At 47.0% G+C, this 22,058-nt stretch overlaps 1 protein-coding gene across 2 annotated transcripts in view; it reads left to right on the top strand.

Annotated features, from left to right (window-relative positions):
• Nucleotides 1-22,058, top strand: part of UNC5C (unc-5 netrin receptor C) — a 261,374-nt gene that overhangs the window by 237,662 nt on the left and 1,654 nt on the right. For both annotated transcript variants that reach the window (XM_074589517.1, XM_074589518.1), the window contains 5 exons: nucleotides 792-879; nucleotides 10,472-10,640; nucleotides 12,970-13,203; nucleotides 18,053-18,202; nucleotides 18,441-18,605. In XM_074589517.1, the coding sequence (XP_074445618.1) occupies nucleotides 792-879; nucleotides 10,472-10,640; nucleotides 12,970-13,203; nucleotides 18,053-18,202; nucleotides 18,441-18,605 (806 nt within the window). The remainder of the gene's footprint in view (nucleotides 1-791; nucleotides 880-10,471; nucleotides 10,641-12,969; nucleotides 13,204-18,052; nucleotides 18,203-18,440; nucleotides 18,606-22,058) is intronic.

The raw sequence follows: 22,058 nt of genomic DNA on the forward strand, positions 1-22,058 counted from the left end.
CTGCAAAGGCAGCTGGCTGAGACGTGTCCGGCAGAGTCAAATAGTTGGTTCATGTGCCGTTTTTGTCGTGTAACAACAGGACATTTCTGAAATGGCAGTAACATAAGAACAGTGTTTTGTAATCAAGTGTGCAGGTAACCACCACTGAAAAGGGCACTGAGCGTATTTCCCCGCATTATTTTCAAGGTTGGATACCTGAATTTTGAGCCACTTTACGGGACTAGGCACATTGAAAATACCAAGAAGCCCAATTCTGTCTCCCTGGTAGTCTAATTAGAAGTCGAGTGCATTTAAAGACAGGATGCCAGTTGCAGAAGCCATCTTTCAGGAAACAACTAGTTCTTGTTGCTTCCTGGGACGGTGCTCCACTGCCTTCCTTTTCTGATTTTAATTAAGTAGGAATCGCCTAGGGAGAGATGTCCTGTTACAGCTGTTGGAAATTTTAGTCAGTGGTGTTCGTTTTTCCATCATTTTACAAGGTAAGCAGCAGCGTAACCATCTGGCTGCTCTTTAAATAAAATAAAAGAGAAGCAAATCGTCTTCTCCACGCCTGTGTTTCAGTGCGGAGGTACAAGAGGAATAAGAACAGAGCAGCTGACCGCTGGAGGCACCACAGCTGCAGTAAATACTTTTTCTGACGAGTTGCTGAGGTCATGTAGAGCCTGCTGGTGAGGTTGGGTGAAAATCTAGCATCGCAGGCTTCATCTTCTGCCTCTCCTGTCTCTCCTCTTCACAGGCCCACTTGCCTCTCTTTTCACCATTTTATCTTTTGTGTTTCTTCTGTTCTGCAGGAGTGAGCTTGCTGATCCCAGCGGGGGCCGTTCCGCAAGGGAGAGTCTATGAAATGTATGTGACAGTTCACAGGAAGGAGAACATGAGGTAAAAGACTGCCTTTATTTGCTTGTGCATTAACGGAAGGGGAAAATGTAGTAACTAAAGACCTGTAGTAATATGCTTATGCAAAGCTGACCGCCCTGAAGCGATTTGCTGACTCGGAGCTGAACGCGAGCAAAGCCGAGGATAAGCTTTGCCACAAAACCAGCTCAGACTTCTGCTTTTCTAACCAAGAGCTGCACTCTGTGGCAAGCCCTCAGGCTGGGGGGATGCCGAATCATAGCCAGAAGAGAGGAAAATGTACCAGTGTGAGTCTGGTGCGGCAGAGAAGGTGTGAGGTAACCGCTTAATAAAGACCAGTGCTGCAAATGAGCACCTGGCTTGGAAAAATCTCCTCTCCTATTATAATGAAGGTGAATTGTTATTTTACCCTTCACGGACTTTGCTAGTCCATGCAGGGAAGAGGATGGAGCCAAAGTTTTTGGTGTCCTCCCCACCTCCTCTCTCTGGGGTAGAATAAGCAAGTAGTTGTCTCGCTTAGCCCCAGGCACTGCACGCCGAGGGCCACCCAGGGCCCGTGGTGGGATGACCCCTGTTTTTCTCACCTGTTATCTGCATGTGTGGCCAGCTCATATTCTAGATCATAATGTCTAGTGAGTGATGGGGCAGCCGTGCAATAAAAAAAGAGTTTCCCAAAACGCCAAGATAACATTTGAAGCAGTTTAGGAAAACCTAATGAAGAGAAAGGTGGGATCTTAGTCTGCAGAATGGACTCGTGTGCACAAAGGCTGAATGGCAAATGTGAATCTAAGCAATCATTACACGGTACTTTGCCTCTTTCCCCTCCTCATAGCTAGATACGTTTTTTGGCTCAGCCCCTTAATGGCTTTTATTATGTGCTAAGCCACAGCTGTTTATACACTGTGTGATATTGAACACTATTCTTTAGCGTGGTAGTCTTTCACCCATGCTAAAATAATCTGCTTAAAGAAAAAATAAGTAACCCTTCCACCCACCCTTTTTGCATACATTATTCATCGCCTACTCTTTGAAAATAGCTAATTGCAGCTACAGAAGAAGTATCTCTGTTCATATCTAGTATTGATTGTATTCCTATTACTTCTGGCTGTGCTTTAAAGACACTTATAAACAGCATTGAAGAAGGACTCTTTCCTGCAGAAGGAAAAAAATTAAAATCAGGGGGCATCCCCTGTTATTCAGCTTGCCTCCAAATCTCCCTTTCTAAAATATCTAATTCTTCCAAAAAATTGTATTTCATTCCCAAGAGGAGCTATACGTACAATTATTTTCTTTCCAGCCAGTTATGGAGGGAATCCCTGCCTCCTTCTTCATGCAGCTGTGGACAACCAATGTCACATGCTAGTCTGATTCATTTTCTTCGAGGGTCATAAAGCCTCTTCTGCGTCCTTTGTGGTAGCTGTTCCTCAGCAGGTCACACAGGGGATCGAAGGATAGGTTAACCTCGATTGGGAAAAGCGTGCTTGGAGCTGTGCTCTGCCAAACTGAGCAAGTGTGCTGAAGTACGTCTGCAGAAGTGAATGGAAAGGTGGGAATCCTCACTTGCAGTGAAGACTTTGAGAAGTGATTTCTTTCCCTAGGAGGGGAGAGGAGAGAGCGGGCTGCCTTGTCCGTCGGGGCAACGGGGCTCATTCCATTGTGGTGTTAATCGCTTCCTGGGCACACAGACCTCAGCTGCTTATTTGATTTATGGCAGCTTTTGAGCCCAGCTCCAGCATGCCGTGCTCTTCATGCCCGAGGAAGCCAACCACTTCTAGGAGCGTATCAGGTGTTGTTTAGATCACTCAGAACCGAATAGTCGCCCAAAAGGGCTTAAACACTGCAGGACTGTAACATCCTCCCCTGTTACTCACTCCCTTTCCCCAGGTGCCCAGGAGCAGAAAGGGGAGGGTGGCATCCAGCACCCAGCTGTAATGGTCTCCTGCTGCAGGACTGTGTTACCAGACGCTTCACGTTCTGTAGCAGAGCTGCAGCTCGGTCAAAGCCTCTTTTTCTGACTGCGTGGGCCACAGATGTTGCTTCATGTAATTGGAGTCATATGGGCACCAGAAGTTTGTGTGCAGCATAATTATTTTTTAAATCCACTGCTGCACTCTTACAGCACTCCAGCAGAGAGTGATAGTCCACAGTAAGGACTAGCTGCAGACATTTGCTTTTGTGGCCAAGCGGTAACTGGAACGTGTTCAATAAACCCCGTGAGACTCTATATTTATTTTCATGTGCACTGTGTAAATGTGTATGGGTTGAAAAGTCCTGTCATGTGTTGATGTAGTTTGGAAGAGGACATATAGAAACTATAAAATGGGTGTTATTATCAGAAATGAAGGCAGGCTCTCTTTTCTTGATATACAGCCACCACTGAGGTGAGAATGTGGTCCCCGTAGCGCTACCCTAAATAGAACCAGTGCAGCAACAGAGAGGCTCACCATTGCAGCTTGCGTATCTCCAGCAACTTAAGATTTAGCTCACACTGTGTAGAAATATGAAACGACTTCTGAACAGTCAAGTTGAAACAGGAAATCTGTTATCCCTCTAAGTCCTTTTCTTTTCCTTCCTTTGTTTTCCTAATACATTTCCCCGGTTAGTCTGAAATCTGTAGTACAGAAATTTGAGAGACTTCACAACCCAGTAATGTCACTCTTTGTGTTGCCTTGCAGATTGGTTAGGAGAGCTTTCCGAGACACTCTATTTGTGCCCTTTCATAGCCATCAAAGCATGTGAGAGCAGGAGGGTCACCCTAAAAGCATTATCCTTCTGCGGTGAACTGGGGTTCTGATGGCTTGCAGTAAACACCACTTGGAGGCAGTTGTTTTCTCTTAAGTGTGTTAGCGTGCTTGTGGCACAGTAGGTTTTCGCTTTTCCCAGACTAACACACCAGCAGGCTGGTTTTCCTGCTCCTGCACTGCAAGCTCATCCTCATTCTGCCTGTCATTCAGGGCAGGATGGATGGCAAGCAGCTGCCAGGCTCTGATCCCTGGCTGGCGTGTTGACCTCGTGGAGAGGTCCGTGTGCTTTATGAAGCGGCTATGGTGGGGAAAAAGATATCTATGTATATAATGTGTCTGTGTGTTTGTACACACTATATGCATGTATATAGAGAGAGATATATGGATATATATAAAACTGAAAAAATGACAAGCCTAGGAGAATATTTTACAACTATCAGACAGGCTTCTGTCTTGAAGCTCATTGGCTTTTTCAGTGGTGATCAGATGCTCTCTCCCTTAGCCTGGGGAAGTATCGCCGACTTTGAGATTTGCAAGAAGGGGTGCCGACCTGAGTTGTGGTTTCGCCTATAAAATAAGCACATTGTTGTGACCAGAATCTGGCGAGAGCCTGTTCCCATGAGCATCTGTGAGAGCCTACGTCTTACACGATTAAGGATTAAATACCACGAGTATAAACCTCCAACCTTGAGGATTTTCTTGACTGCCTCAGGCTGAAAAACAAATTTAGCTGTGAGCTAAATTAGTGGAGCTGTGTGCTTCTTTTGGGAACATCTGGCGCTGGTCAGTGCTAGACAGGGTCTGGGCCTTGATGGACCACTGCTTTGATCTCGTATGGCAGTTCCCAGGTTCCTGCGTGAACCCCTGCCGAGCTTGCACAGCTTTAGGTGGAGCTACTCTTGCATACTCTAATCAGAGGGAAGAACTGCACTAAATAACGCACAGTGAAGGACACTCGTATATAATCCATCACATGGGAGATGATACAAATGAGACTGGATGTCCCCATGCCCACAAAATGTGACAACCCTGAAACATGCAGTGCTCCTGAAGATCTTGGTGGAAGACACACATAAATTGTGCAATTTACAAATTAGCTACCTTAAAAGAGAGAATAGTCAGGTGAGCCTTGTCGGGATTTGGATCAGTGGCTTCGCAGTCTATGTATAGACTTTATATTAAAGTCACGCAGCTGATCAATGAGTTTGATCCAAGGAGCAATGTTGCCTTTTTCACCAGTAAACTCTAAGCTTAGTGATGTGAAATAAAAGAAAGTGAAGTCTTCCACATCTCGTTTCTCCATCTTCCTTCTGTATCTCAGTTGCATAAACAAAATTACTTTGCAACTCCAGAAGACAATTTCATGAAGTGTCAGTCATTATAATGGAAAAATTCAAAATAAAAAGACTAGAACATGAGCAAAAGGGGAGGAAGACTTTTCAGATCATTTTCCTTCTAAAGACAGACTAGCAGAAGAGCCGGGTGAGTCAAGAATATTGTTTGAACCTTAAGAAGGAAAACGTATTAAAAATAAAGCCCCAGCAATGAAAGGAGAAATAAAATGTCTTCCGTCTGACTTTTGGCTAAGCTGTATAGAAGGGTTGCCATCTGTTGCTATGAGTTAGCCATTCCTCTCTCCCTGCTCCATCCTGTGCTTCCTGAGCTGCTGTGATTGCCTGTAACATCTATGCACGGTGCCAGGGAGCGCAACGTAGCCCACTGAGGAGCAGAGATTTCTCTAGTTGTGCTCACATCTGCTGCCTGACAGCTACCTTAATGAGTATGGTCTGGCTTATTACAGGGAGACGGTTTCGAATGAGTAATCCCATTAAAGACACAAATTTGATTGTGAAGGGACCAGATATAGTGTATAAAAGTTTGTTTGCTTTTAAATAAAAGGTGACTGTTCTTGATAAGCGGTGCGGGATGGGACAACAACTAAAAATATCTGAAGACCTTTCAGTTACGATTAGTGCCTTTTAATAGCAATGCTGAACAGGGGATTAGTCTCAGCCAGGTTTTTGTAAAACAAAAACATCTCTTTTGCCTGCAGAGAAGTGACTTTGGAGTCATACTAGCACAGCTGAATGCCCAGTCCCATCTAATAAGTCATCCCAAGTCTACTGCAAGCCTGAAGTGAAGCACTTGTGGATGGGGTTTTGGGGGGTTTGGGGTTCTTTTTTGGGTAACAGCCTAAAAGAAGGTTCTGGCCCACAGTTTTGAAGACGTCTGCTCAAAGGCCTTTCTGCTTTAGAGGAGATAAGCCCGTTAGTCTATATACTCCCCTGTGCCTGTGTTTGTGCTGGATCTCCTGTGATCTATAACACAGAAATCGCGATACTCAATTACAACATGGGCTTGGCTTTGCTGGTGCTGCATTACCTGCTCCAGGAGAAGGTAGAAAACTGCTCATAATGAATGACTACACAATAACCTGTCTTCAGGGGAATTTGTTGTTTACTAATCCCATCAATTAGTGTTGGGTTTATGCCTTGAAGCAGAAAGATTAATATCTCCTGTATAATATATCTTGTCTACTGCATCTGTTTTGTTCTCATTAGCTATAGTAAGGCATAATCCTTTTGTTTTAAAATGGAAATTAGAAACAGTGAGAAATAAGAAAGGATCTGTCAAGAGATTTTTGTTCCTTTTTCCTGTCAGTTTTCACAGGGCACCTCTCTGCTGTATGTGCCATTGCATGGTTTAGCCTCATTCCTCCAGATTTCAGGTGTTTTTTTCTGAGATCTCGCTGTGGTCCCTGAACACCGTGCTACCTGCAGTCACGTTAAAGCTGGATAGGGAAGGGAATATCGCCTCAGCATGCTTTGACATGCCTTGTCCCATACAGCCCCAGAAATCAGATTTGCTTTTTACCACTGTTTCACATAACAAGTTGATGCCTGCTGTGTTGCAGTAAGCTCACCTGAGATCTTTTTCACTTTTATTGCTTTTCTTTGCCACTGAATAACTGTGTTTGTAACTTGTTTTGCTCTGGAAGCGTGAGCTGCGGTACAATTAGTAGGATTTTATTTCCTACCCATATTTTTACCTTCTGTGGATCTTTTGCATTATTTTCTGGCTCTCATTGTTACTTGCAATCATTCCTTATTTCATGTTATCTGTAAATTTAGTGATGGTGTTTGTATTTGCATTGCCTTGTACATTGTGAGTAGAAATCCTGGCCTCGCAGTACTCAGGGAGAGGTTTCACAGTAGGGTTGGAAGGGACCTCTGGAGATCATCTAGTCCAACCCCCCTGCCAGAGCAGGGTCACCTAGAGCAGGTTGCACAGGAACGCGTCCAGGCAGGTTTTGAATGTCTCCAAAGATGGAAACTCCACCACCTCTCTGGGCAGCCTGTGCCAGGGCTCTGCCACCCTCAAAGTAAAGAAGTTTCTCCTCATGTTTAAGTGGAATTTCCTATGCTCAAGTTTGTGCCCATTACCTCTTGTCCTGTCCCCGGGCACCACTGAAAAGAGCCTGGCCCCATCCTTCTAATGCCCACCCTTTAAGTATTTATAAGCATTGATAAGGTCCCCCTCAGCCATCTTTTTTCCAGACTGCAGAGACCCAAATCCCTCAGCCTTTCTTCATAAGAGAGGTGTTCCAGTCCCCTAGTCATCTTGGTAGCTCTCTGCTGCACCCTCTCCAGCAGTTCCCTGTTCCTCTTGAACCGGGGAGCCCAGAACTGGACACAGGACTCCAGGTGTGGCCTCACCAAGACAGAGCAGAGGGGGAGGATGATCTCCCTCGACCTGCTGGCCACACTCTGCTTGATGCACCCCAGGATGCCATTGGCCTTTTTGGCCACAAGGGCACATTGCTGGCTCATGGTCATCCTGTTGTCCACCAGACTCCCAGGTCTCTTTCCACTGAGCTGCTCTCCAGCAGGTCAGCCCCCAACCTGTACTGGTGCACGGGGTTATTCCTCCCCAGGTGCAGCACCCTACGCTTGCCCTTGTTGAATTTCATAAGGTTCCTCTTTGCCCAACTCTCCAACCTGTCCAGGTCTCTCTGTATGGTGGCACAGCCTTCCTGTGTGTTTAGCATTGACCTCAATAGGGGTGGGTTTTCACCAGTTCAATGACACTGACCCTTGTTTCACACCACTCAAAAACAACCTCCCGACTTGGTGTTCTGCATCCTTTTTTATCCTAGTGCTAATCGGACATAAAATGTTGTGGTGCAGAATCACGCCCTCCATCAGAGTCCTAAAATTTAATAGCTAACAAAATTTTGTCACGGAGCAGTGACTAAACTTAATTTTACTTTGAGACAAGTTTAGGCTGTATGATTCATCAGAATCGTATTATTTTAATGACCTTTTGGCTTTTTTTTAACCGCATGCATCAGTGCTCAGATTCTTGTTGATTTTAACACATTTTTCACCTAAAAGACACTGTATGAATTTTTTTACAGCAATCATGGTATATTCCCTCCTGTATTCTTTTTGACTGCTGGTTTTGTAATTCAGTCCAAAAAGCTATGATAACTTGTACTTTTTTCCTTCCTTCCTTCCTTCCTTCCTTCCTTCCTTCCTTCCTTCCTTCCTTCCTTCCTTCCTTCCTTCCTTCCTTCCTTCCTTCCTTCCTTCCTTCCTTCCTTCCTTCCTTCCTTCCTTCCTTCCTTCCTTCCTTCCTTCCTTCCTTCCTTATGGGTCAGTAATCTTTTAGATGAAGTTAGATTAACCAGATAATTAAGTCTGTAACTTGTCATATCTGTAGCTTTCCAGACAAATATAGTAATTCTGAAAGATCTTTCTCATAAGACATGCTGGGTTTTGGATTTTCTTTAATTAGATTCTAGGAGAGCATTCAAATATCCATTAATGCACAAGGTAGGTGACCATTACAGACAGCTACCACGTTGTGAGTGTTTTTTAAGCTTCTTGTTGTTTCTTATGAAAAAAAGAAAGAATTAAATGAGTCTGAAAAAGAAGCAACATTTTAGTCAAAAATTGCCTGGTGATTTATTCAGCTGAGTGTTGCAAGAGAGTCATCTCTGATCTTCTTAATCTGAATCCAGAGACCCCTGCAGGACGCAAGAGAAGCTGGACTAGGTACTCTCTCTGCTAGCGTTTAATTTCTTTTGTGTACTGCTTGTTAAGCTAAAATAACCGGCATAATACATGATAGCTGTCCAGATTGTTATATTTTACATCTTTTTTGAAAGGCAGCTATCACAGCTGTTTATTTCTAGTCCATGGCTTTTCAGAAACAATTGTTAAGTCATTTAGTAAACTCATCAGTTAATTTCCACAGATGCATATCATCTGGATTTACTGATTTGCATAGATTTAAATTTTTCCATGCCAGACCTTTTTTTTTTTTCTCAAATGTTATAAAAACCTCCCACAACATTTGTAGCAGCAAGAGACTCTTTTCAAAAGTGCCTTCATCCCACTTTGAAAAAGGATTTCTCAGAAGTTTGTCTTTATTTTTCTGTGGGATTAATGGATTATTCAAGGAGAATTAAGGTGGGCAAAATTAGAATATGCCTGTGGACATATCTTTGCAATAGCCAGAATAGGTGTAATGAATTGGGTATCAAAACAGCTTCTGTCCTGATTTGGCCTCCTTGAAAATGTTATCTAAGCTTACAGGTACTTTTTTTTTGCTCTTTCTTTTGGCAAAGGCAAAGAATAAACAGTATTTAAACAGTAGACATAAAGAGTATTTAATGTTGTCTCAACTGATTCCACTAAGACCGATACAGATGTAAGTACAAGTATTTGTAAATGCAACAAGGGGTTGAACCCTCAGCCGGAGCAGAAGATGGGAGGTCCTGTGGGCAGGTCTGGAGTTTAAGCGGAGATCACATGGAACACTTTTAATTTCCTGCTTGCTGGTTTCTGGATCATGAATTTGTCCTCTGTATTATTCAGGGAGGCAGTTGATGAGGCGCATTCAGCTGTATTTGTCATACACCAGATGTCGGGATAGTTAAAGTCACTCATGCTTCCTCTGATTTTAAGCTTCTCAGCAGTTGGTCTGGGATAGTTTACCCACGCGCACACATGCACACGCACGGGCACACACGCACATGCTTGTTTACAAACTACAGCGTACGCAATGTATCCTACGTATTTATATGATTCCCCATATCACCCGTTCCTCGTGACTGGCCACAGGTGCGCGCTGGGCAATACCGATGTTTATCTGAACAGCTCTGGGTTATCACTAGAAATCTCAGGCTTCGCGAGTGTGTGTTGCCCTCTGCGCTATTCCTTACCATCCCTTTGCCCTTTGTCTCCTGCCACCAGTGACACCTGCTCCCCGCAGGCGTATTTGCAAAAGCCATTCTAGCAGATCTGAATGCGTTTTAAGTAAAACGGAGTACCAGCAGGTTTGGCGGTGGCTCTGAACCCAAACTGCACGTCTCAGATGTGCTGTATACCACTTAATGAGGTTTCAGACGTGCTCATTAGATCATTCTCTTCCTTTGTTCTTCAATTTTCTCTGTCCAGACAGTAAATAATTCTCACACATGGTGCTTACAAGAGCCACTGCTCATTTTTGTATGCTGCTAAAACAACTGCCAAATGCGGCAGTGACCACATTTCGGCAGTGGGTGAAGTGAAGCCTCTGCAGATGGTCTGCAAGGAGCCTTACGAGTGGGGGGCGCTCAGCAAGTGTGGTCTATAATTTGCTGCAATCTAAACCTATATTTTGACAAATGGGTGATATTTGGCAAAAAAAAAACCCGCAACAGTTGGGGATTTGAGAAAAGAAAAAAAACACAAAGAAACCCCTCCACTCTTTGTTGCACAATCTTTTAATTTTATGAGAAGGATGTTTTTATTTTCCATACCCGAATGTATTTTTTTGCCTTTTTCAACTCACTTAACCTATCCCTCTTTCTGTCCCGTTTTCAGGCCACCTGTAGAAGACAGCCAAACCCTGCTGACGCCGGTGGTGAGCTGCGGCCCGCCAGGAGCCCTGCTGACCCGGCCCGTCATTTTAACCATGCACCACTGCGCAGAGCCCAACACGGAGGACTGGCAGATCCAGCTGAAGCACCAGGCTGCCCAGGGGCCGTGGGAGGTGAGGCTCCGGAGCTCCAGCCTGAGCACTGGCTGCGGGCAGGGCTCTCTGCTAATCCTTCAGCTGCCTTTCCGAACCAGGATGCCTGTATCTCAGGTTTTCCGTGTGAGGTGCATGGCTGCTGCAGGCAGGCAGATGTCCACCAGGTATCTAAGCTGCCCAGTGCCTATACAGAGATGCTGTCTTGGGGCAGTTTGGTGCCTCCTAGTTCTGGATATTTTCCATGAAATAGCCTCCATTGCAGGATCGTGACATTTGAGGTTTTGGTCATGGCAGGATATTGTGCCGAAGCCATGGGGAGAGAAGGAAGAAAAAAGGCAAAATGAAAAACAATGGCTGAAAGTAATTTCTGACTCGATTCTAGAAATAAGATAAATGTTTTTTTTTACGGAGTAGTTTGAACTCCCCTGGTTTATAGTCTCTTTTCGAGAAAGTGAAAATAATGCTTCAAATTAACTCCTGCTTCAGCATCAAGACATCGGGCAGCATAGTACTATTTATAGGCCTTATTTTTCTTTTCTTTTGCCCTCCTAAGATGTTGGTAGAGCATCACTTTGATTCAGTTCATGCAGCCGGGATCCAACTCTGCACCCTGTTCCCTGGGGAGCTGCACCAGCGTTGCTGGGCAGTGCCGGCTTGGTGGGAGCCTGGCTGGTTCCCTGCCAGCGGTGCAGCAGGAGGATGTCCTGGGGCAGGGTGGCAGAAGGGTCTTCCGCTGTAACTGGAGCATAAAGTGATGCTTTCAGCAAGGCTGGGCCGTCCTGGCAGAGCCTTCCTCTCCAGCTCTGTGTTCCTGGTACCTGCTGCCACCAGTTTGGTCTCACATAATTAATTGGGCAAGGGCACCTTCTCCTACCGGTAGGTTTAATGAGGGCAGGGTGGTTTTTGAAGGCAGTTGGGCTGACAGCAACAAGAGCTCTGTGTCCGGCATTGCCTTCTAAAGACTCTTGCTGTTGTCCCCTGCCTGTGGCACCAGCTCTTTCTCACGCTGGGAAGGAGCATGCAGCAGACACGGGTCTGTCTCGCCAGATAATCTGCACCCCACCAGCCTGACTCTTGGCACTGCACATATGTTCCTTATTTGTGTCTGTGCGTTACTGGCGCCTCTTCATTTTCTGCCCTGTCCTCCTGCCCTTGACAGAGCGGTTGCTCCACCGGCTGTGCACATGCTCTGGTGCCAGCCCAGCATCCACAGCATCCACAGCCATCACACTGCCATCTTCTTCCTCCACTCAATTCTGGAGCAGCTCCTCCAAACTGAGCCCCACACGTGCACACACATGTGCATGCACACGTGCATACATGCACATCCCTGCAGCATCGCTCGGGGCCAGCCCCTCCTGCCAGAGCCAGTTGCTGCCGTGGCTGCAGGGGAGCTGCAATCAGTGCTCCAGCACTTTGCCCTCCAGAAGGATTGTGCCACCCCTGCACACATGGCACGTTTGCCTTTCCTGAGTCTAGGGGGCCCAAGCTTAATGCCGGATTTCAGCTGAGCCCACGCTGCTCAGCGTCCAGATGTGTAGGAGGCGCCGCAGACCTGCCGGCAGCAGGGGTGAAACAGCTGAGTTGTGCCGAGCATCCTGTGGTGCCTGGTGGCTTTGCAAGAAGCAGCCGTCATCCACTGCTGCCTGTTCGCTTCTGCTTTCTCTCAAAGCACCTTGTGTTGCATGCAGGATATTACACGCAGGGTCGAATGGAGAAATTAGCAGGGCAGCTGTTTTCCTTTACGCACAAGGTTGGGAGATTGTCTGCGTTCGGGTTGTATCTAATTTTTTTCTTCACCCTGCAGTCTCGTCACGGAGGATTACTCCAACGAAGCAGCAGGTGATATTTCATGTAGATGTGGCATTTGGCCATCATAGAGGTTACTTCACCTTCCTTGGGTCTTTGTAACTCCTTATTGTCATGCTTAGGAAGTGAAGGGCAGTTATTTCTTCAACATGCCTGCAACTACTGATGTTAAATCATGGTCAATGAATGATTAGATCTGTAATACCTTTTCCATAAAGTATTGGTGATATTTTCATTATTTACCTAACTCTGCCCAGGGCTTTAAAAGCTGCTGCAGGGCCCAGAGGAAGGAATTACAAGTCTTAGGGGAGTGAGGATAGGAGGAGGTTTCTACCACCATCATCACCCCAGAGAAACCACCCCCTCACTGTGCCTACGCAGGAGAAAAGCTCGAAGCAGGAATTTTAAACCTTGATTAATCTAAGGTGCAAACATCAAGGACTTCGTGCACCATCCAGGCTTGAAAGGGGCATTGCTGTCTCAAAGGAAAGCAGCTCTGAGGGGTTGGGAGCTCTAACTTGGCCTCTTTCTCCCTTAGGATGTGGTGGTGGTTGGGGAGGAAAACTTCACCACTCCGTGCTATATCCAGCTGGACCCAGAGGCCTGCCATATCCTGACAGAAACCCTCAGCACGTATGCCTTGGTGGGACAGTCAATCACCAAAGCAGCAGCCAAACGTCTCAAACTGGCCATCTTTGGACCGCTGTCCTGCTCTTCGCTGGAGTACAGCATCCGGGTCTACTGCCTCGATGACACGCAGGATGCGCTTAAGGTGGTTGTTGCTCTCTTGCTTTCCCTCTCCTGCTCCCTGGGTTATTTTTCTGATAAGAAGAGTTTTACAACAAGCTGCGGTTTTATAATTTAACCCCTACATGCTACAAATTGTCCTTTGCGTAGGGATCTCACACTGTTTTCCACCCACCCGTCTTTTTTCCTTTGTTTACCTGTATCATATCCTGAATCCTAAGATTTTTGCATTATTAAAAGCCCATAAGGTACACGGGGCTTCATTCGTTATTCATGTATTTTTAATGCTAAGTGCCAGCTCCCCAGAGATGGTGAAACATATAAATGCTTCTTTGTAAATAGTTGATAATGATAAAAGAAGCTTCTGGGCTGTTAATCACTGCCTGCTTTCATACTGCTTTATTACACCTCTTCGCGTGCAGTTTTTTGTGTTGGGAATTCACAACTAAAATAAACCAAAGCTGTTGCTATCTCTAACTGTATAACCTTACTCGCACTGTGTAATTCTGGCATGCACACAAACACGCACTCGCTACATACAGATGAGCAGACAGATAACCATACTTGCTATTTCTGTCTATAAATAACTGTATTTATACAGATGGTATCTCTAATAGATGCACTCATGAAATATGTAGCTCCAACCGCACATGTAAGAATGGAGGTTATTAAAAGGTGGGGTTTTTTTCTTTAATCGTGGCCAGTGCAACTTCCCAAATGCCTCTTTGCAGCAAAACGAGTTGAAAGCCTGGCTCTAAGCAGAGTCATCCTGGTGCTGTATATGCTTTTTGCTTCCTCAGCTCCGCGTGGGAATTATTGGGATTCAGACCCGCATGCACTGGCTGGGAGGCGTTTGTGTTTGTCAGAGCAGTGACTTCCATCACTGCAAATGGCACGCTCCGGTTTCCTCCCCAGTACTGTCTGATACCAGGGCTTTGCTGGGGGGGATACCCTTTCCCTCCCTGTAAGAAAGGCAGTAAAGTAGAAGGGTTGAAGCAGGCGCATCGTGACTTCAGCATGGTTTCATCTGTGCAGGGCCTGGGAGCTTGGCCTCTGTCAATGCGGTGCTGTTGTCAGGCTTTTAGAAACAATTATTGTCCCCAGTCTGATTTCCCTTTTGGTTTTCCTCTTTAAAAAAACGTGACAAGGATCTTTCATAATGATCGAGCTTCAAAAGTCCTGATGGTTTTATGCCTGTGCTGCGTAATAAAATTTTCCACGGGTGCGTCAAGGCCTGAGGTAATAATAAGTGAGTCGGAGGGGCCTCGGACAGACAGCTAATGCAGTCAGGGCCGGGGGAATCCAATTAGGTGTGACTCAGGAGCTGGCGTTTTGTTTCTAATAGACTGTGGGGAGAGCTGTGAGGTAAAGTTAATGCGATTCAGTGCGATAGCAGAAGGGGTCAGGAGAGGCACTGAGCAACACGCAGGGACCATCTTCCACCCGAGAAGCTGCAGACGGCGTTTGGGAGGGCAGCCGGACAGTCCTTGGGCTTCTGCTGCAGGTAGACCCCAAAGCGAGCTTGTAATTTGGTGAGGAGAATGAGCAAAGTCAGGTGGCCACCATCCCACTCGTACCTACTGCTTTTTTACAGCAAACTCTGTGTGTTTTAATTTTCTTCTTTTTTTGGCGCATCGACCCCCAGGCCGGAAGGCCACCCACGGGGTCCAAGACCCAGCTGGCTGGTGGTTTTCGGGAGGCCAAGCACACGTACTCGCTGGCCACAAACTCTTACGGATGGATCTGGAAACGAAAGGTCTGGGGAAGGACAAGGCTTAAGAAAAATGAACGTAGTCAACAAACCAGCCCTGTGCGACAGTGTTGTGTAGACTCCAACTATGACTATTTAGAAAGAAAAAAAAAAAGGTTGGGGTGTTTGCTGCCTGCTTTCACAACAGCTGGCACCGCTGCAGCCCCGGCCGTGCTGGCAGGAGGCCCTTGGCACTGCCGTACTGCCAAAGGGAAGGCATTCCCTGGGCAATTGCCGCAGGCTGTGTGGGACAAGGTGTGCAGATGGGTCTGGACCAGCGGGTCCTGAGCTCCAAAGTAGTTTGGAGAAGGTGGAAAAGGTATAGGCAGAAAGTGAGGCCCCAGCTGCAATGTCTCAGTGTTTTGGGGCTGGCTGCTCCGGGCACGGCAAGGGGAGGGAAGAGCAGCCTGAGATGTTCCCCCATTCGGATGTCTGAGGTTTGAAAGAGCCTTTGCAGGGTATTATGTGTTTATTTTAATAGGCAACCGAATGCATTCTGTTATTATTTACAACTAGGAATGAGTGTGCCATATGCTGAATATATCCTAACAGCCACCAAAGGAAGACAAGCAGTTGCGGTATAAAACACCGTGCAGTATTTATCCAGCAGGCTTTTCCCTCTCATCATGCAGAGTAAGCACTCGCTGCTGAACTGCTGGCACCCGCAGTACGGTAGGGAAGTGTAATGACTTGCCATCAATAAGGGTTTGGTTATTGTGGGAGCAGGTTGGCAGGGTTCCTGGGGGCTGTGGAGCAGGGTGGGCTCAGCGTTGATCACGCAAGCAGCATCCTCTGCCCCGCAGAGTTCTGAGCCACCTGCATGGGATGCTCACAGCAACGCTTTTTGGGGAAGGGCAAGGGAAGCTGTGACCTCCAGCACCGAGCTCTTTATTTAAGGCTGATTTTTGCACTTTGAGGGGGGGAGAAAAAAAAAAGATAACTATGAAGGAATCCAGCTGCTTTATTCTCATCTGTTTATTCATGTATGGCTTTGAGATTGAGGTATGTGAGCTATGTGTGGCAGCGTGGTGGGGGCTGAGCAGCCGGGCACGCTGCCTCCCACAGCAGGGGCAAGTGAATGATTTCAGGCTGTAGCAGGGTGGCATCCCCCAAGCCGCCTCGTGCTGTGCAGTAACCGTCCTCAAAAAAAAACAAAAAAAAGGTATAATATGCATGTGATCATCTCCCAGTTATTTAATGCGGTTTTTTTCCCTCTAATGAAGAAAGGCAACAGCTTAGACTGAACGCCGTTCTTGCTTGTGCCCCGTTAATGAGGAAGCCCTTTCCAAATACAGGTTGTGGCTGGCTTGGTGGCACTGATGATGGAGTGATCCATTGCCTCTCCTAGGAAGGGCATAAAGGCTTAAGTCCCGGCTCATGAGGGTGGTGAGAAGTGATGGGGCGGTGGCCAGAGGCACCTCGGCACAGGGCAAGGAACACACATGCAGCTCAGGTTTTGGCTCAGGAGGGCATAGAGGCACCAGCCAGCAGCATAAGCACTGTTCTAAATAACATGCCGTATGGCTAGAGCCAGCCTGCAGGTCTGAAGGGCTGTGCAAATCATGGCTCGAAATGAATTCTGAATTAATTAGCTGAGCGGCATGGGAGAAGCACAGGCTGCTCGACGTCCTCCAGTTGGAGCATGTAGAGGGGCTACAGTGACCGAGGGTGGTTACCAAAAGTGGGATATTGAAACTAAACACACAGATCTAGCGAGTGAGATGGCGCAGCATCACGCTGCAATGTTTTTCCCCCAGTAGTGCGGCTCCTGGGGCCGATGCTGATGGGCAGGAGCGGCCCTTCGGCCCCTGTGCCCCACGTGCCTGAGAGGTGGCATCTGCAATTAGCTCACGCAGTGCCGCGAGTCGTCTTCTGGCCCTTCCAGGGAGGTAATTTGGACATAATGAAGATCTATAGTAATCAGATAATTACTATCGATTGCTCTTTAGACATCTTGATGAGGTAATTAGGAGGCACTGGAAAGAAGCTGGAAGTGATTCATTGGCATAACCTTAATCTAAAAGGTTTCCTGATTTTGTTTCTTTTCCTCTAATAGCTGATAAACAAACAGCATTTTCCTTCAGGATCTTCCAGGTGCTGGGCTCACCAGGGATAGGGGCTTTTCTTGTATGCTGACTAGATCCTGAATGTGATCAAGAGCAGCTTGTTTTGTGCTTAGCTAAAATGGAGGCTCCTTTAGTTGGCCTGTGGTAGCATCCTGGGTTTGTGTGCCTGGGTACTTCTTGAGTGTGCTCATTCTCCATGTGATTGGTTTTGGCCACATGAGACTGGTTGGCTGGTTGGCTCTTGTAATTAAATATGACCGAGTTTGGCTGTGTTGGTTTCTAATGGGGCTCATGTAAGTGCCTTTGTACTTGCTTCATCGTGTGGACTACAATTAGGCTGTTTGTAGGCTGTTTGCCCGCTGTGGTCTCATTAGTTACAGGCATGTATTTGTTTTTAGCTGCAGAAAATGACCAGACTCTTGTCTTATGAGCTTTTAATTACCAAGTCAATATTTCAGTAACCCTGAATATATGTATTCATATGTACAAAATTCTCCATCACAATGTCTTGCTCTTGTTTTGATACCATCCTGCCTGACCGTTAGTCTCAGAGCAGGCATCTGTTACCTCCTGTATCACTCTGTCATGGAGCAGTTTGCCAGGAGGCCACAAGCTGAAGGACCAGCTGTATGCACAGATCCTGTATCAGCAGGACCTATGCAAATAAGAGCATCCAAAAAGCAAAATCGTAACGCTGCCATTGTATGTCCTGTTTGGTGAGCAATGGAGAAGGCTGATATATTTCCATATTCTAACAGTGCCTGTATGCAAAGTCTTTGTGTTCAATATAATTGCATGCTTTCTGCTTATAGGTGTGTCTCCCGAAGGAGACATGGGTGCCTGCATCCCTGCTGGGCTGCTGCTGTATGATGAGGGTGAAGGGGTTATACTCAGAGCCACTAGTGCAATACAGGTTCACAGGGAAACACAACTCTGCATTTTTTTTCTGTATTGTGCAAGTTAAAGCATCTACAGCAGTCGGTCTGGAGGAATCAGAAGACCAGTGGGCTGCCTTGACGAAAGCTGACAACTTTCTTCTTGTTATCGCAATACTGCAGGAGGTCCTCCAGCTCGAGCGGCAGATGGGCGGGCAGCTTTTGGAGGAACCCAAAGCTTTGCATTTTAAGGGAAGCACCCACAACCTCCGCCTGTCCATTCATGACATTGCCCATTCTCTCTGGAAGAGCAAACTGCTGGCTAAATACCAGGTGAGCATCACAAACCATTCGCATTGGATCCTAGCAGTGAGGCTTTAAGAAATACAGTGATACACAGGAGTGTTTAAAAAACACGAGGTGCCTGACTGCAGGTGCCTGGACAATTTTTTTTCCCTGGACTATTTGCAGTGACAGTAGCATGGAGCCTATGGGCTCTGGTCATATAGCGTCCACACTGTGGTCCTGCATCCCTCCCTGCCTATACTTTTTTTTTCACTTTCCTCTGCAGGAGATTCCCTTTTACCACATCTGGAGTGGATGCCAGAGGAACCTGCACTGCACCTTCACACTGGAAAGGTTCAGCCTGAATACCCTGGAGCTGGTATGCAAACTCTGCGTGCGGCAGGTCGAAGGAGAAGGGCAGATCTTCCAGCTCAACTGCTCCGTCTCAGAGGTAAATGACATCTCTATCTGACTGCAGGACCGTGAGAGGGCTAAGGAGGTATATCCTTTCCCATTGCTACCTGTGTAGTGCTTCCCATTTTCTTCCTGACTGCTGGGATGGACATAAGGGATGGATTAAGTCGTTGCTTTGTATCTCCTGTTGTATTTGCCCTTAGTTTCTCTCATCTGGCAGAGAGCATCCCCCCTCAAGGGAGGGAGGAGGGCAGCTATGGTCTCCCTGTGAGTGCCGCCTTTCTGTGTGGAGGAGCTCTTTGCCTACCACTCTGTAACAGATCTCGTGAAGCATTGCATCGTCCTGTTTCCTGGCAGTCCGCAAGACCATCATGGCCGACATTTCCCTGGAGAGGGAGGAGGGAGAATAGGAAAATGTCATTGCCATATGTTTGCATGAGCCACTCCACTCCGATCCCATGTAATAACTGCTGTGAAATAGGGAATATCAGATGGTCTAGTTGCAATAGACTTTCCTCCTCAGATTTTGCTACTGCTACGAATCCTGACTATTATCTTCAACAATTTTTCTTTTGATGGCTTACATTTTCCAGCAGAAAAAATTACAAGTTTTGGAACAACTTTGCTGATGCTACATAGCACCTGGAGAATTTTTGCTTCTTGGGCAGTCAAGCTTAGGGCTGAGTCCAAACGACACGTTCAAGCGTGAAGTCTCATTGACTTCAGTGAAAGTGCTGGTGGGTTTTATGCCTGGTACCCTCGGTGGCTACAAAGAGCAACAATCTCTGCAAGCTGACTTGTGGAAGGGCTCAGAGACCACAGACAAAAGTTACTTGTGCTGCAGGACCCTGATGGTGTGCACCATTACCCATAACATCTGCTTGGTTATTGGGTGTAAAGTTACATATTCAGCTGGGGACTATACAGCATTAAAGACAGATGGTAAAACAAGTATCGTAAACAATTATTGTAATAAGTGCTGCATTGAGGTAATCTCTAATTTAACCTCGCAGAGAAGAGAAAGAACTGAGAGTAACTTTAATGAAATGCAAGTATACACTATAATCATCTTCAGCTGCTTGTGTGTAATAAGGCCTGGTAATAGATTCAGAGGGAATAGGATAATATTCTTGTCTTGTGCTGCAGTCCCATCCATCAGGGATGAATAGAGGGAGTGAATAATACCGCCATTACCAAGGCTGCCTGCTGCAAAATTGCTCCTCATGGTTAACACCTCATGATGCTCCTGAGCCCCAGTGAGGGGCAGGAGGACCCTGGTCTGCTAAGGGCTGGCATACAGGGTTGTGTCAACTAGAAAAAAAAAAATAAAACGCAGACGATTTGATGACAAAAGTCACCTGGAAGTGTAATAACAGCAACCTAGAAACAGATGCGTATGCCTCTGGAGGTGCAATAAAGATGCCAGACCAGGCATCAGGAAACTTTGGCTGTGGTTCCTCACATTTTCTTCTGTGGTTAGGCCAGAGGTATCCAGCTAGTGGTTAGGCATTGCAGGAATGTGCCGATGCCTTTCTTCGTTGCTGGGTCTGCCTCTATTCCTCTGTCACCCTGTGGTTAAAAATATAGTAACACAGTTTCCTGCATCCTCCCTTTATGGGCTTTCTTTTTCATTCCCTGTAAAGGATGTAAAACTTCTGCAGATTAAACTGTCTTACTCTGGCTTTATACAGTGTCTTCCACTGGGACTTCAAAAATACGAATGCAATGAGTGCCAAAACATGCACATTTGCAAGGCAAGAGGAAGACTGCAATAAAGGTCTCCCACCATTTGTTTTTTAAGTTCCCTTTTTATTTCGCGCTGCCGATACTCATCTAGAAGAGCCCCCGGGCACCGCCACAGACACTGCAGCAATCCTGATGCACCTGGGGCAGCAGGCCACCTCGAGAGCTGGGGCAGCACTGCCTCAATGTGTCGCTTGTGTCCCTCGGCCCAGAATAAAAAGGGAAGGCTGTCCGTCTGCAGTGCCACCAGTCACCCGCCTACAGCCGCTTCTGCCCTGCCAGCGTGGGTGAGCCGTTTTGCTGGCTCCCGGGCAGCCAGAGGACAGTAGCTTATTGCCTGAAGCGGTGGGGTTGGGGCACCCAAGTAGGGATGCTGCGGCTGGCAGTGCTTTGGGCATGTTCACTGAGGACATGACAGTGTGGCATAAAACCTTCCTTGGTTAGAAATTTCACTGATTGCCTAAAATGCCGTTTCATTTTTTAAAAAATGCAAAAACCAAAAGGCATACTTATAGAGTGGAAGAGAATTAACTGGTGTGGATAAAAGTATGGAGGCAAAAAAGGTTTAATTCTGTTCATTGCTCACGAATACTTGCTCTCCTCCTTCCATCTCTGTGTACTTTGGGGGAAAACAAAGACTCCACATGACTGTGAGCATCTCCAACAAGCTGCCTGGGAGGTTTGTGATGGCAGCTTAAGCCAGGCGTTACCTGGTTTTGAGACAGTTTCAGGTTTTACAGGGCCTTCCCAGCAGCCAGCTCGGCACAAAGCAGCAAGGCAGCTCACAGAGGAGCAAACAAATTGACATTTGACGATGAGTCTTTTGCTCGGGTGCTTGTGGCTGCTCAGGGCTGCAATCTGGCAGAGGGGGAGGAGAAGCGGCTCCGCCATTTCTGCCTGAAAACGAGACCAAATTGAGAAACAGAGTGAGAGGCGTGAAGGGAGAACCAGCTGTGCTTGCTGCTTTTTCCGTCGCACACTTTGGTAGCTGGAGGTGAGAAGTGGTGCGCATGGGAGCACTGCGCGGTCGGGTGGCCAGTTGGCTTCGGTGGGGTTTGGAGGGGCTTTCAGCCGCCCTGCAGGACCTCATCGCTCGTAAGCAAACCCAGCCATCCAAATTGACCAACTACCATTGTCCTACCAGCTACCAAGCCTGTGGGTGCTAAATCCATCCAGGCCAAGGAAAAGACAAAACCCTCGCCCAGAGGAGCCAAGCGCTTGTTATTCCCTGCGGGGCCGCGTTATGGCGGTGCCATGGGGAACCTCCCAGCTGGGAGAGCATCAACACCATACCCACAGGCGACAAGCTGGCTTTGGAGGTGACTTTCGCCTTGAAACACTGCTGCCGCACTGCCTTTGAGCGCAGTGCTGGTCTTGGGGAGGAGGGTGATGACCACCCCCTGAGCGCACACGCTCCATCTATCTCCAGCACAGAGTTAAAGCCGCATAAAAATGAGGGATCAGCTTGTGCCTGGGGCAGTATTAACCATCTCTCTGTGGTCTGCCCAGTATCAGAGGCTTCGGAGACCACGAGTGCTGCCAGAGGGAGCCCGGTGTTGGCTCGGTGTGGGGTGGGGGGCTTGGGGGGGGCTGCCGGGAAGGGGCTGCTGCCAGCCAAGCTGGGAAAGCCCAGTTCTGCCCTAGTAGCAGCAATTTGCTCTGAAATGTGTCAAAAAGTGCCTGATCTTTCATTATTTCCAGTAAGTGATTAATCAAGCTGGGCTCAATTTTGTCCAGCTGTAGTAAT

Source organism: Larus michahellis, chromosome 5 (genome assembly GCF_964199755.1).
Source record: "Larus michahellis chromosome 5, bLarMic1.1, whole genome shotgun sequence".
NCBI classification, from domain to species: domain Eukaryota; kingdom Metazoa; phylum Chordata; class Aves; order Charadriiformes; family Laridae; genus Larus; species Larus michahellis.